The sequence below is a fragment of the Lepidochelys kempii genome, chromosome 3 (assembly GCF_965140285.1).
Source record: "Lepidochelys kempii isolate rLepKem1 chromosome 3, rLepKem1.hap1, whole genome shotgun sequence".
Classification (NCBI taxonomy): Eukaryota; Metazoa; Chordata; order Testudines; family Cheloniidae; genus Lepidochelys; species Lepidochelys kempii.
The window spans coordinates 127,440,760-127,456,153 of record NC_136382.1 but is presented as its reverse complement, the minus strand read 5'-3'; the positions used below and the strand labels follow the sequence as shown (position 1 = coordinate 127,456,153).

Genomic DNA, 15,394 nt, shown 5'->3' with positions numbered 1-15,394 from the left:
AATTGGCTGAAAGGATGGTGAGTAAGATGAGATTGTATGTGTTATGTTTATTTACTGTGACATTTAACAACAACGAATTATCTACCATAGTAACCACAGCAGAGTTTAGAACATATTCAGACACACACCTAAAATGCCTAAAAATAATGTTAAAGGTATTTTAAACCATAAAGAGAGTGGAGAGGGTGTAGAGAAGCAGGAATTGAGAATTATAGCTCAGACTCTACCTTCAATCTTTCCCCTAAAGCTGTGGTTTTTCAGATGTCTTCAAAGACTGGGGATGCATTAGCAAGGAACAATGGAGCACTTAACATAACTTCCATTTCCATCTTAAACCCAAAATTGTTTATTTTAAAACAGACTCTTCTTTGAAAAAGTGGGGGATCCCAGAGACCCACATCTGGGGTTTTTCCTCAAAGGCACAACTCAGTCCTTTGTTAACATTTTAAGTAATTTCCTCAAAATACTTCAATATAATTAATTGATTTATATTTATAGAAGTCTATATAGATGCCCATCCTACCTCTGGATGCCATTGCATAAATTAAAATACAGACGAGTGGTAATATAATATAAAGCACTGCCATCTTAATTTGACATCATCAGCACATATAATGAGGGTAAAATTTAAATCCCAAACCTTCCAAATCTCAGCCAACTCCCTTCTCAAAATCCTTGTCAGGAAAATAGGCTTTGCAGTGTGGCTAACAAATTCAGGCTCTGGCAGATCCAGTGGAAGTGTGTTCCACAGACAACCTCCTGTGTGTAGCTACTTCCTATTTGTTTGTATCAAAGGAGTTCCAGTTTAAGTTCCTCTGCTAATCTCCCTTGTTGAAGCATAGCAAGGGGAGAGAGAAGTGACCTCTCAGGTAAGTAGGTCCTATCACATTTAGGCTTTTTAGTTTAACTCCAATATCTTGAATTCTCCCTGGAGACCTATTGGCAGCCGGTGCATATTCTGGAAAACTAGTATAATAACCTTATCTAATTACATTTTTAAGGGAAACCACCCCCATCAATATACAGTATATTTCATGTACCATGTGCTGGATAATAACATAAGAGAACACCATCTTTCTAAAACTAAACTGGCTCTTTATTAAGAGACCTATTTACACAGATGTTGCAATTGCATCTAGCATTCTAGCTATGTGAACACAGACTGACGTCTTGGTGCCTCTTCCAAACTGTTCCTCCTGCAATCTGTACTCTTCCCTCCCCACTGATATCTTACCTATGTATCTGTAATTGATTAGATCCCTTGATATTTATGTCTCAATTTTACCTCTTTTTCACTCCATACTGCAGCACTATCCATTTCTGGGTTTTCCGAGTGGCAAATGAAATGTTTAAAAGGCCTGTAAATGCACTTTTTGTTTACTGTCAATGTTTTCATGAATCTTTTCCCTCCCTCCCCCAAAAATTTTTTTTAGGCCCCAGTCATCTAAACATGTACACAAGTGCTTACCTATAAGTATGGGACTAGTTTTACTGGTTTCCACAGTGGGCTGAAAGTTAAGCATGTTCATAAATGCTTGTATGATTGGAATCTTGCAGTGGATTGTGAGTGTGTATATGGCATGTCAGTTCCTAGGGTTGCCAACCCTCCAGAATTGTCCTGGAGTCTCCAGGGATTAAAGATTAATCTTTAATTAAAGATTATGTCGTGTGATGAAACATCCAGGAATATGTCCAACCAAAATTGGCAACCCTAGAGGCAGTGGGGCAGTGAGAGGGGAGAATTAAAAGCAGCTGTTGCAGGGGGTAAAGGGGAATACAGAGAGAGAGAGAGTTTGGCTTCAGGTTTAACTGGTTTTGCAGCTGTAACTTGTTTGGAGAGAAATTCCTGCCACTTAAAAACAGAGAGGGATGTTTTAGGGTGGTGGTATTTATTTAAAAGCATTTCCCTCCTGTTACATTTTTGCCCTCACTCATTGTATATAATGGGCATAAGGACATATTTTTGTTTATGCCAGTTCTGTGCTGTTGGGTGTTACCAGACAGCTCTGATATCAAAAAGGCTCAACGGGCCAATCAGAATGCAGCTTTGAACAATCATTTTCCCCTCTCCCCCGACTCTTCTAAGCAGTGGGTTATGCCAGCGTCTAATGGTGTAACTCAGAGTGGAAGGCCATGGTGGTAGAAAGTGTGCTTTGCTCACAAGGCACCTACAACCTCTCCTCCACTGAGGAGCTCCCGAAGTGAGCAGCACTGGTCAAGGTAGCTGGGAATGTAGTAGTTTAGGCCTCAGTTCAGCTAGATGCTTCTACAGATGCCTAACTTCAAACATCGGAAAAAGAAAAGGAGTACTTGTGGCACCTTAGAGACTAACCAATTTATTTGAGCATGAGCTTTCGTGAGCTACAGCTCACTTCATCGGATGCATGCCGTGGAAACTGCAGCAGACTTTATTTATGCACAGAGAATATGAAAAAATACCTCCTCCCACCCCACTGTCCTGCTGGTAATAGCTTATCTAAAGTGATCATCAGGTGGGCCATTTCCAGCACAAATCCAGGTTTTCTCACCCTCCACCCCCCCACACAAATTCACTCTCCTGCTGCTGATAGCCCATCCAAAGTGACAACTCTTTACACAATGTGCATGATAATAAAGTTGGGCCATTTCCTGCACAAATCCAGGTTCTCTCACCCCCTCACCCCCCTCCCAAAAACCACTGATATCAAACATCGGGGCTCTCCTATCGCCTTCATTGAAACTTCTCCTGTGCATAAAGCTAGGCATGTAGTTAAGCACCGTGCTGGATCAGCATCTTAGCTACCCTGGGCAGCTTACACCAGCAGATCTCCCACCAACCCTTACTCACAACTTAAATTGCACTCTCCTGGAAAAACTCTGAAGGCGGCGGGGAGGACAGTGGTGCATAAAACTTGCTAGTCCTCACAACAATGAATCAAGCCCAATATTTGCAAATTATATAAATCTCTGTGTGTGTGTGTGTGTGTGTGTGTAATATCTTTGTGTAGTCTTCTCTTTTACTCATTGTGAGGAAGAAGTCTCCAATTCATTTCAGAAAAAAATGTAAATGACAAGCTTTTTTATTGGGCTTGGCTGAGTCACACAACATGCACACAATTAACAGGTGTACTGTGGTGACTGGCACACAGCAGGCATAGCTGGATGTCTTTCACAGTCCCAGATACTGAACTAGTTTTTCCTGTGGCATGGGCTTTGAAGGATCAGCCAGATGTTGAGCTCTGGTACATTTTTGCTGTCCCTTACATTTCTTTTCCCTGCGGATAAGAATCTATTGTAACTTTGCAATTATTTTAAAAAGATGGGTGCAGCCCGGAGGCTTGTTTCCTTTTTTCCTCCTCTGTGCTGACAAACAGAGCTAGGCTTCAGCTGAGGCCAGAGCTGCTGTGTCTATCCACCTGATTTGAGTCAAAGATTAGATCCAGTCTAGCCCTCACCTTTTAATCCGTTGCTGTGTTGGGGCTGCTGTCTGACGCGCGGAGCTAAGCTGTTTGCAGCAAGATAACAGGGAAGATGATAGGTGTCGAACCCCTGCAGAATGGCTCAAGTACTCACAGAATCTGACCCACATCACATTTTTGAATGCTGACAAAAATGATAAGACTGTCTCACAAGAAACTACAAAAATTGTTCCTTAAAAAGGTAAGGTGCTTCTCTGCTTTGTTTTGTTTCGAACTGGACTGATGAGAAAGTTTACCAATTGCATTGTTCTGATGCGCTGACTCTTAGGAGGGCACAACTGCCCTCAGCCTGAGATGCATTGCCCTTCTGTTTCACCAAGACAGTTCTTTTTCATTTGTGGTTTTACTGCTTTATATTGTGTCCCAAACTATACCTAATGTACAGTATGCTGCATAGTTTAAGTCAAGTATAGTCACTGTTTATAGGCTCTCTCATTCTCAGGTTGTCTTGTCTTTTTTTTCTACCCTTTTTGCACTGTCTCGGGAGCAGTAGGCATTCCAACCTATCAAGTTAAATTCTAATGTTCTCTGGTAGTTGCAAAAAGTGTGGGGCATCTCATCCTAGTAAGCAAAAAAGGATGCACCCCCCTGAGTACTGCTCAGTTTTAAAAGAATATTAAAATGAAGAAGCTATTGTTAACTCTGTTACCAAAAGCAGAAATGCCCATATTTTAGAGTTATACTATAAACTCAAATATGCCCATGTGATTAGTGCACTTCCACCAGGTATAACTGAGAGCATTTGGCATATTACTTTCAGGGTTCAAATCAAACTCTGTCTGAGATTCTCTGGTGAATTTGCCGCAGTCAGAGTTGTGTGTCTAAGCACTGCCAAAGGCAGCATTTAATAAAGTAGTCTGAAAAAAGTGTGTGTATGGGATGGGAATCTATCATAATCTGGGAATAGCAACTTTGATTAAACACTGTTTTAAGTGTCTCTCTCAGCAACCCAACTCAATTTTTTATTTCTCCCCTCGCCCCGGTCTGTGACTCCTTGTGACTCACCCCACTTCAAGTACTGGTATTTAATATTTAGGTACTGTGGTACTGGCATTCTTAAATGCCTAGTTAGACTGTGGTGCTATCTGAAGGGGCTCTTTTTTTCAAAGTTTTAACATTTATCCCATGGTTTATAAATGTACAGTCGCTGACTTTTCCCCACTACTTCGTTTATTAGTGATACATGAGATGAACAGTCTGTTAATTCAGCATGACTCGCAATTTCAGTATTTCAGTATTGTAATTTCACATTTTCCACAGTGTATTGTTTCACATTCACAGAATTTCACATTGATTTCCATAATATATGCTATTGCTAAACAAAGCAGCCATTTTGATTATATTCTTTTTGGAACGAAAAGAAACAAAACCCATTTTAAAAACATTGTGAATAAGGCACATTAATAGACAATCTGATTGAATCTGTTCAATTGCTGAAGATGAGTATACTCTTCTCCTGAAGGAATTCTGCAGTTTTTAATGTTAGGATCATTCACCTCTATGTAACTGTCCTTTTGAGATTCTCTAGGCAAAGTGAACGGTATATTCTTGGGGGGACAGCCAATATGTACTTTTTATAGTCATTAAGGTTGTATGTGCATCTGATGAGATGATCAGAAAATTGTTGATTTGTGTGTGTGTGTATAGTGCTCCAAGTCCCAAGAAATTATTAAGATTAAAAATACATGAAGAGAATTTCAAGAATTTATAATTCACCTTTCCTCATCTAGTGTGCTTTCAGGAAATGCATCCTTATGTCACGGTATGTCACTGCTGAGCTTCTGTTTTCAACTGATAAAGTGAAGGTGGGTGCAACCTAGAAGGAACTGAGCATAATTCAACTTGGAAAAAACAGTAGGGCATTGATAGCATTTGGTGTCCCTTAACAACCTGCTTTCCCATGAAAAAAGTATATATACATGGTACCACACAATCAATACACAAAGTAGAATTGTCACCTGCCTATGTTTATGGTTAAGGCTAAGTTTTAGACAGGGGTATTTATATAGTAAAAGTAATGGATAGATCATGGGCAATAAGCAAAAATTCATGGCCCGTGACCTGTCCATGACCTTTACTATATAAATACCCCCAACTAAAACTTAGCAGTTCCTGGGGCCCAGGTGCTGCAGCTCTGGGGGGTCCTAGGACACTGCTGCTTTGAGGGGCCCCAAGGCCAATGGCTAGCCCCTGCACTGGCCATGGAGACTGACTGCCCCCAGCCACCCCTGCTCTGAGGCCTTGGGGACTGCTGCTCAGCGCTCCCCAGGGCCACCCCTGGGACCACTGCTCGGGTGCTCCCCATGGCCAGTGGCCCCGGAACTGCTGCTTGGGTACTTCCCCTGGGCCAGGCACCGGAGCAGCAGCTAATGCAGCTGGCCCTGGGGCAGCCTCTGGGACCACTGCTCGGGCACTGCCCGGGGCCAGCTGCTCGGGTGACCCTGGGATCGGCCGCACTGGCCATTGCAGCTGCGAAAGTCACGGAGGTCACAGAAAGTCACAGAATCCTTGACTTCCACGACCTCTGTGACAGAATCGCATCCTTATTTATGGTTCGTGTTGTTTATCAGAGTTACTTGGACAGAGGGGTAAAGAATGAACTTTTTTCAATAAAATGCCTTCTATTAAAATGTAACCCTTCTGCCCATCAGAGTTGGCAGCAACAAGGGCCAGGTTCAGTATCTAGGGGTTCCATTCCAATAACACAGTGCAAAACCGGCTCGAGCCCCCACCCAGTGACCTGGGACAAATATATACCACCCCTGCTGGGCGCCTCCAAGAGGCAATAGTTCCCCTCTTGCAAGCACGGAGTCTGAGTGTAGCAAAAAAGCCTTTTAATAACAGAGAAACAATGTGGCATTATGTTGGGGAAACACCACCAACAGGATTCATAACACAATCCATGAGCAAAACCCACCCCAAGCAAATTGGGGCATGTCCTTTCCCTTGGGTTCTTGAGTCCAGCAACCCCAAATCACCCAAAGTCCCAAAAGTCCAATGGCCCAAAAGTCTCTGTCCCTGGTCAGGGCACCCCCGGAGTTTGAAAGTTTATCTGCAGAGTTTTACCTCCCAACCTGGGTGGAAATGGGGGGAGGGAAGGGGAAGAGGCACCTTACATGATCTGAAGCTGACCACCCCACAGCTCCACAGGGCTCCGCTCCGTTCCACCAGCCAGTCCACAAACTGCTCTGCATCCCACAAGCAGCTCCCACCGTCCCATGAACTACTCCACCAGCTGGTCCACGAACTGCTCTGCTCGGCGTCCCACAAACAGCTCCTGCTGTCCCATGAACTGCTCCACCAGTGGGTCCACAAGCCACTCCAGCTGTCCCACAAACTGCTCCACAATATATCTTCAGGCTCCCCCACTACTTAACACAACACTCAGTGATTTCAGCTCTTAGTCAGTTTTTAGCTCTTTTGTGATTTCAGCTTGTAGTAGGGGAGCCTCAGTGCTGGTGCACCATTAGCCCAAAGTGAATTCAGCTCAGCAGCCTGTAACTAGACTCCTAATGGAATCAAAATTAGCTCTGATATTCCACAGTGGAGAGAGGAGGAAGTGTAGTTAGCATGTAAGGCCCTCACCAAGGGGCCCATACCACCAAATACTAATACCTGTCCCCAGCCTCTCTCCATTCACAGAGTTTTGGAACCCATGTCCCTTGCCTAGCGAGTGCTGCTTAGTTGATGGTGAGTCCCTCCATCATAACAAAAGGCCCAGTACAGTTCCAAGCACAGTTCCCATAATCAGGGTAATAACAATTTATTCTTCCTGCCCCAATAACAGAGACACTGGGGATCCCACAGCAGCCAAAGTGACCATTTGGGCAGCTATGGGCTCATGCTAGGCGGGGTGGGTGTGCCTATGCAAATGAGATCAGCCCCTGAAGTTCTCTTCCACAACTTGCCACACCTCACCACCAGATGTCAGGGTGGAGCTCATCCTGACTTTGCTTACATCTAGTAATAAGCCTAAAAAACAATTTGTAAATGTCTCTGCAGCACCTCTAAAATTTGGAGGAGGATGAATCATTATATAGACCTTTTGTGTAAGCGCTAGGAAAATGACTGCAAAACAAAAGATCAAATTATACCCTTGGATGCACATGCACACCTCCAGTCGAAGTCATTATACCTGCATATTTAGGTCATAATTTGGTTTGAAATGAGACAGATCTGCATTTTATGGTCTGATGGACAAATCACAGCATTAAGTGTCAGCAGATTGGGATCCCATTCCTGGCTATGCCACAGACTTGCTCTGTGGTTTTGAGAGCTGTCTGAAATTTGTGTGGAAACTTTTCATGAAAAATTGTAGATGTTTTTCAATTAGCTCTAATGAACAGGTCACCCTCTAGTGGCTAGTCTCTGAAAGGGTTATAACCTCCAATACTATGACAGCTAATACTACCTTTAAGTCGGGGTGGGCAAACAACAGCCCGCGGGCTGCGTCCAGCCCATCAGCCATTTTAATCCAGCCCTCAAGCTCCACTTGTTAAAATGTGGTTCCGCTCTGAATATGGACCGACAATGGCATTGTAGGGTTCCATCTTTATCTCAATGGTCCTGTACCAAAGTGTTCCGTTTACAAGTGAAGTGATGGGCTTTTTTCTAATTACCAGCTCCACAAGCTCAGACTAGTCTCTGATAGTCAAGTATGGCCCCTGCCCACTGGTCTGTCATCACTATTAATAAAGGTTTTGCAGACCAAAGCCACCTCCATGACACCCATGCAACCCCATGGTAATCAGTGGCATTCCATAGGTGTATCTGATTGGAAATTAGTAAACAGTTCCCTTGATGAAGAACAATATTAATAGAATCTGGCATCGCTCTCTCTTAGATGGCTCAGCTTTACAGGGCTAGCAGGAATAAAAAGAAGTACAAATTGTTTTTGTCACTAAATTCAGCAATTAAGATGGATGTGCAAAAGGAACAGATCTTTTAATTGGGTACTATTGTTACATCGTCACTTTTCAAAGAAGCAGGACACTTTAACAATGGACAAATAATTTAAGACATTTTGCAGTATAATGCTCTTCTCCTAATCCTGTCATTCATGCAATTCAGTGTTTCTTCTGAGAGTGTTTTAATCCAAAAAAACCTACAGAAATAGTAGTGAAAACTGCTTCTACAGGCTTTTCAACTAGAAGACTCTATGAAAGTTGGCATGCATAAAAAAAGCAACCTTACGTAAGGTACTTAATATAAAGTATGGGTATAAAAGTAATTGATTGTAGTAAAATGTAATTTAATAACTGATTCAGGAGGAAAATTAAAAGCTAGCAGAGCACATTTTAACTTTAGTGGGATGTGGGAGGAAAAATATACTCTACATTACCTATTTTTAAGAAACTATCACTGTTATTAACAGAGGATGCATCCTCTGTTAATAAGGAGAAGCACTTCAGCAAAAAACGTAAATGAAGACTTTAGTGGCCATCACCCCTTCACATGAATGTGGTGCTGCCAATATTTATTGTATGAATTGTAAAATGCATATCATCTCAGTATTGTTAGCAGGGAGGAACGTGACTTTTTTTCCAGTGAAGAGAATGATGATTTGGTAATGATTACAATATTGGCAGAATATAGCTCTGCGATAGCTTGTAATAAATGTCTGTCTCCTCCTGATCACTGCCACCAATGAAAGTTTCTGTGCTTAAAGAACATATGGTTGAGTCATTGATCCCAGGGAGAGAAGAATGAAAAGCAACATAAAGCCGAAGGAATCAGAAGGTGTAAAGATCCGCTAGATGTCTTTGGGTACATTCATGCATATGCGAGTCATATACATGGGCAAGGTATTTCTTTAATCTTTACAATGAGTCTCACTGTTCTTCAGGTACTGTGTAAAACCAGAATTTTACCTGTTTCGTAACATAATGATTTTTCTTTGTGGCACATGCATGCTTGTTTTCTATTGCAAGGTTGCTTGTGAATTCTGAGCTGCTTATGCAGCACGTTGTAACCTAGCTGGTTTTCCCCCTCCACCCCAGAGCTGGCTGCATTTCAGTGATGTAGATTCAGTTTGTGTTGGGGTTTGGAATCCATCAGGATGGAATGTCAGAGGTTGGTATGTGGATTTTTGGATGGTGCCATTTTTTTCACCCGCATTTCCAATTCAACAAATTCCTATCTGCTGCAATGACACCACAGTGATGGGCTGACAATTATGGGGAATGTTAGTGATATTGAACTGACTCATTTTATTGGATTAATATATCTTGGGGTTTTAAGGTGGGGGCAATAGTCAGGTCCTCACCTGCTGCAGGATTTGCAGAGACCCAACCTGTCTAAATTTTGTTGCCAAAGAATTGTCCAAATAAACTGGGAGACTGAGGCTTCTAGGCATTGAGGCACTGCACGATTTGTGTGCATTCTGGTAAATGTTAGCGCAGCCCATTGGTCAGTGTGTGTGTGTTACACATCCCCCCTCTGTGCCTGATCCACGGAGAATGTGAGTCTGTTACCATTCTCAGCTGCAGAGCCTGGCTTTTTAGTTGCTGCTGTAGATACTCATGCTGCTAGCTCTGGAGATCTCTGATTCAATTCCTGTTGGCCAAGATGGCAGCTGCCACAGAAGCATGTTTGGTATGCAGCGTCTACTAATGTTAACTGCCTGCCTTAACAGCCAGTAAAATATTCCTATCCTTGTCTGACAGTTGTGGAAAATAAGATGGAAAGGTTAGGAACTTGACTATGCCCTCAGGGAGAGTAATATGTTGCCAGCCCATGTGGCAAGGAGCCAGTTAAGCTCCTGGCAGCCTACTGGGAAAAAGCATGTAGTACACTTTTCTCATCCGCTGGCGCTCGGGCAACACTGCCTCTACAGCCAGGAACTGTTCTGGGATCCTCCTCACTTGAGGGAATATTGGTAAACTTTCAAACAGAGGAGATTGTTTACATTTTCAAGAAAAGCAGCTGAAAAACATATTAAAAATGAAATTTAGATTATCCCTTATGTTCCAAGATTCCAAAAAGTCAAAGGTGGGTGAGAGTCAGGCATGTCCCTAGGGCCAACTCTGTGCAAGATGCTGTATACAAATAAAATCCTAATAAATCAACATTTGAAAGTGTTTCCTGGGGATAGGGGAAAGCACAATGAATTACATGGAATTGCAAACAGGGGTTAACAAGTTAAAAGTTAGGCAATGTTGATACCTGCCAACTTCAAGGTGTTCCCTTCCGCTCTTGCCAAAGACTTGTCTTCTGAAATTACACCAGTGAATGTGGTTCTGCTCATGTGTTCATCTACTCTCTCTGTGTGTGTGTGAGAGAGAGAGAGAGAGAGAGAGAGAGAGAAATCCTGCCTCCCACTGATTTCAATGGAACCAGGATTTCACTCCTTTGGTCTAAAATGTCTAGCTTGCCATGGACGCTTTGAGCTAAAGGTTTAAATGATTACTGTTACATTGTGTGCAGTACCAGATAACCACTTATTTCATTAGTTGCCCATTTAATTAGATCACAGGTAAAATTTGCAAACGCTCCTAAGACTTAGGAGCCTACATTATATCGAACATTAATAACATTAGGCTCCTAAGTCAGGGACGCTTTCACATTTTTATCCTGTATCTTTATGTACTGCATTTATCAGTTGGTCCTCTACTTTTTTTAAACATTAAAATTAAATGTTCCCCCACTCCACTCCCTCAAATAAAATAAAGAAAGAAAATAAAGAAAAATCAAATAATCTTTGCTAGGGTCAAGATAAAGATTTTAAAAGGAAGGAAATTTTAAAGGAAATTAAGTTCTGATTTTAGCAACAACCATAACTCAGCTATATTGCATATTTATCTTAAGACATACATTCAACTACATATATAATACTGGACACTAGATTCCATATTACATTAAAAGAACATTGAGTTTGGAAAGTCAAGTACTCAAATGTTCAGAAATGCAACATTAGTTCGGGCCCCCTTGTGTGCATGCTTTATGACAGTCTTTAATTATGTGATCATGTACTATTTTTTCCACAGGACCATTGCCTCATTCAGTGCACAGGATGGATGATGCTCTGGCAACGAATCATGGTTTTTCAGTGAAGTTTGTAAGAATTTTTTTAACATGAGCAAAACATTATTTTTCCCTAACCTTGTCCTCAGAAACATCTGACCTCGTTTTAGCTGAAACTTTCCAGAAGAACTCAGTCCAAGGCAGACCCCTGGCATGGAAAATTTCAGGCCAAATGGATTCAGTTTGGCAGAGTCTCAAGCACTTTAAAACTAGGTCTTAGGATGGGATGTGTGAGGCAACCTTAACAGTAGGTGACGCTACCTGCATCGCCTATAATGCCTAAAGGCTCCCAGAACTAGTTGCTTCGGGAACCATGTTTGACATTTTTAACCTTTTCCCGTAGTGCATATGAACTACGTTGGGCCCCAGCCTGCTGTCCTTACTGACTAGAGCATCCCTCACTTGCATGCTTCCCTTTAAGTCAATGGAACTATGTGTGCTAGTCAGGGTTGCAGGATCAGGTTCAACCTTGCGTGCATTAATATTAACAAATATTGAGCCCAGTCCTGCAAACTAATCATGGATTAATCCCATGAGCAATTGCTGATGGACTACACTTGTTACACACACACACACTCTAGGGCGCCTCACCTTTAACCTTCTGTGGACTCAATTTAGGCTCCCCCACCCTTTCCCAATTCTTAGGGCTCAGGGCATAATTTTCTGTGGGTTTGCGGGGCCTTTTACCAGTGAAAGAGGTTTACATAGTAATATCCTTAACTTCTATTTATTAACAGTTATCAAAACAGAATACACACACTAAGCATACAGTGCTCAGTACTGCCAATAAGGCAGATGAACTTTTCGTGCTGGCCAGTCAGGATCAGGTCGTCCGGGACTCCTCCAGCTTGTGCATGATGTTGTTTGCAGGGTGTTGAGGTCTGGCAACTCTTATCTTGGCTGTGACCTGGAGTTAGGTTCCAAAGAACTTCCTTTTGGACCCTAGTTTATATAGTTAAACTTGAGTCCTGCTTAGCTATACCGTAACCAGTCATTTTAAACTAAAGTATTACAAAACAGTATTTTCCCCAATCCTAGCCCATTACTAAACAAGTCTTTACCCAATCAGACCCCACCACCTGAGTTGATTTACACCTTGCAAAGTTAGTTATGCAGCAAACAGAAACAATTAAAGAATCAGACAAAGACCATACAAATAAACAATAGAGAAGTGGGGACTTTAAAGGCAAAATAATAAAGAAGTAGAGATTTCACAGTCACAACTGTTATGACAGGGGTGGCCAACCTGAGCCTGAGAAGGAGCCAGAATTTACCAATGTACATTGCCAAAGAGCCACAGTAATAGGTCATCAGCCCCCCAGTTATCTCCCCTGCCCTGCCCGCAGTGCCTCCCACCTGCTGGCACCCCCACCGATCAGCGCCTCCCCCTCCCTCCCCGTGCCTCCTGCCCACCACAATCACCTCTTTCACGGCATGCAGGAGGCTCTGGTGGGGAAGGGGCAGGAGCCTTGGGGAAGGGGTGGAGTGAGGTCAGGACCTGGGGCAGAGCCGGTGGTTGAGCAGTGAGCATCCCTGGCACGTTGAAAAGTTGGCAGCTGTAGCTCCAGCCCCGGAGTCGGCACCTATGCAAGGAGCCGCATAGTAACTTCCGAAGAGCCGCATGTGGCTCCGGAGCCACAGGTTGGCCACCCCTGTGTTACGTGATTCCTTGCCAGAGCGAATGCTGTCAAACAAAGTTTTCTTTAAACGTCTTAAGCTCTGTTTCTTTATCTGGTGATGCTGGCTGCTACTAGGACCAGGAGTGCCGCCTTAACAGCCTGATATTACATTGTTTTCCTATAATTTAGAGGGAATGTGGAGAATGTGACTTTCTGCTTCTTAGCTCATGGCTACTGCTGTCCTAATGACAGGTTTCAGAGTAACAGCCGTGTTAGTCTGTATTTGCAAAAAGAAAAGGAGTACTTGTGGCACCTTAGAGACTAACCAATTTATTTGAGCATAAGCTTTCGTGAGCTACAGCTCACTTCATCGGATGCATACTGTGGAAAGTACAGAAGACGTTTTTATACACACAGACCATGAAAAAATGGGTGATTATCACTACAAAAGGTTTTCTCTCCCCTCACCCCACCCTCCTGCTGGTAATAGCTTATCTAAAGTGATCACTCTCCTTACAATGTGTATGATAATCAAGGTGGGCCATTTCCACATGTCCTAATGTGGCTGTGGGAAAAGGCCTCAGACTCTACACACTCTCTTTCCATTGCACTAACCATGCTAGAGCAACTACTGTGAGATTTAGGAACGGCAAAGATTCACAGTGCGCGAAAACCCTTTGACTGGTGTTTGAGAGAAACAAGTTGCTTTCAACCTCCCAGGAGATCAGCAGTGCCCCTAATGAGACTTTTAAAATGAAACAGGGCAGCAGCAGCTCTATATAGCTGATTTATGTTTGACATGAAAACTCCTTGCATTTCCGGTGTAAATTCTGGAGATGAAATGGCTTGTTTGTCCTCCTCGGCCCAAACAACTGATTAGGTTGATGCTTTGTTCTTCGTGGGTTCCCTCCCCTTCCCTCTCTTTAAAAATAAAGATGAGAAAGACTGGCCAAAGATGATGCTTCAGCACCTATGAAATTGACAGCAAATTCCTGCATTTTAGCTGCTCCTCCTGATCTCTTACAAAATTGCTTATATTGAACCTAGCACTTGCTTAATGCTTCAATGGATGTTTGCCAACAAAGAGAACAAAACAACTTTTCTCATAGCCCTATGTCTTAGGTCTGTGTATTGAAAGAGAAAATACCCCAGGGATAGCTGCTACCAGGAAATCTCCATTTCCAGCCTGATGTAACTGCGCCTTGTTTCTTTCTCTTAGTCCAACTTGGGCAGTGACATCTGTGGCAGTTGCCAAGCTTTCTTTGTTTTGCAGTCTATGGGCTAACATATCTCCTGCAGCCATGACCCACTGGCATGTTCTTAGTTGCACTGAAAGGAATGCGGTAGAAAGCTGGACCTTGCTGTGTTTGGATATGGGCGTGCTTTCAGTGGACAGTGCTTTTGCCTCCCTGACTGAGGACGAAGGACCTCTTGAGCTGTCTCCTGAAACTTACACATCTCCAGTGGTAGGTGACTTTTGACTGAGAGGATCTCTTTAGTGTTAGAATGAAAATTCTGTAGCATAGTATTCAAACAGGGGATATTGCTTATTGCTTCAAGACATAAGGGATACTTAAAAAGATGCCAAATCTGCAATAGGGAACTTGAGTGATGGCAAGCAAAACAGCTGGGGATTTGATTTTGACTGATGTGAAATTGAACTGAATATAACTGACACATTAACCTAGTGTGTGTACTAACTGTATGTCTTAATTTATCATCTAAATTGCCTTTAAAGAACTTGAAAACATACAGAGATAAACTAGTTATCCTTTGCAGCATCAATGTAGATTTTGACAAAAAAGTTCATTTATTGATTACAAAAAATAGCTTCCTTTTTAAATTAAAAATTATATATTTCCATTCTGCCCTCCCTCCCCTCCCCGGAGAGTTATTCCTACACAGAAGTACTAATAGCTTCTCTGGGGCGATGGGTAGTAATAGGCTTTTTGAAGATGAAGCAGCAGTGTTGTTATGGCAACTAAAGGCCAAGGCCATATGCTGAGTGTGCAAAAATGCAATGTTTTACTATTACGTCCAATTATTCTTGATTATGGCACACTTTGATATTGCACTGCTAGCTCTTGAAACTTGCAATGAAATGAAACAACAACATTTGTAAAGGAAAATAGGAAGAGAACTTCACCTTTCCAGCCAGACTCCTTCACTTAGTAAGACATAGCTTGAAACTGCACAGGGGTTCAGGATAATGCGTGACGACCCCCCTGCCTGCTTTATGTATTTACTAAGGACTTCACTCTCAAGCTTCTATCTTTGTCCAGCTGGGAACAGACT

General features: G+C 42.6%; 1 protein-coding gene across 3 annotated transcripts in view; it reads left to right on the top strand.

Annotated features, from left to right (window-relative positions):
• The window catches only part of RPS6KA2 (ribosomal protein S6 kinase A2), a 476,226-nt gene that overhangs the window by 63,190 nt on the left and 397,642 nt on the right, over positions 1-15,394 (top strand). Inside the window, exon 1 of one of the 3 annotated variants that reach the window (XM_073337903.2) lies at positions 3,487-3,639. The exons of the other annotated variants lie outside the window; for them this stretch is intronic. Coding sequence (XP_073194004.1) covers positions 3,580-3,639 — 60 coding nt within the window. The 5' untranslated portion in view covers positions 3,487-3,579. Of the gene's footprint in view, positions 1-3,486; positions 3,640-15,394 lie in introns of those variants that run through there. 3 annotated transcript variants of the gene reach the window in all.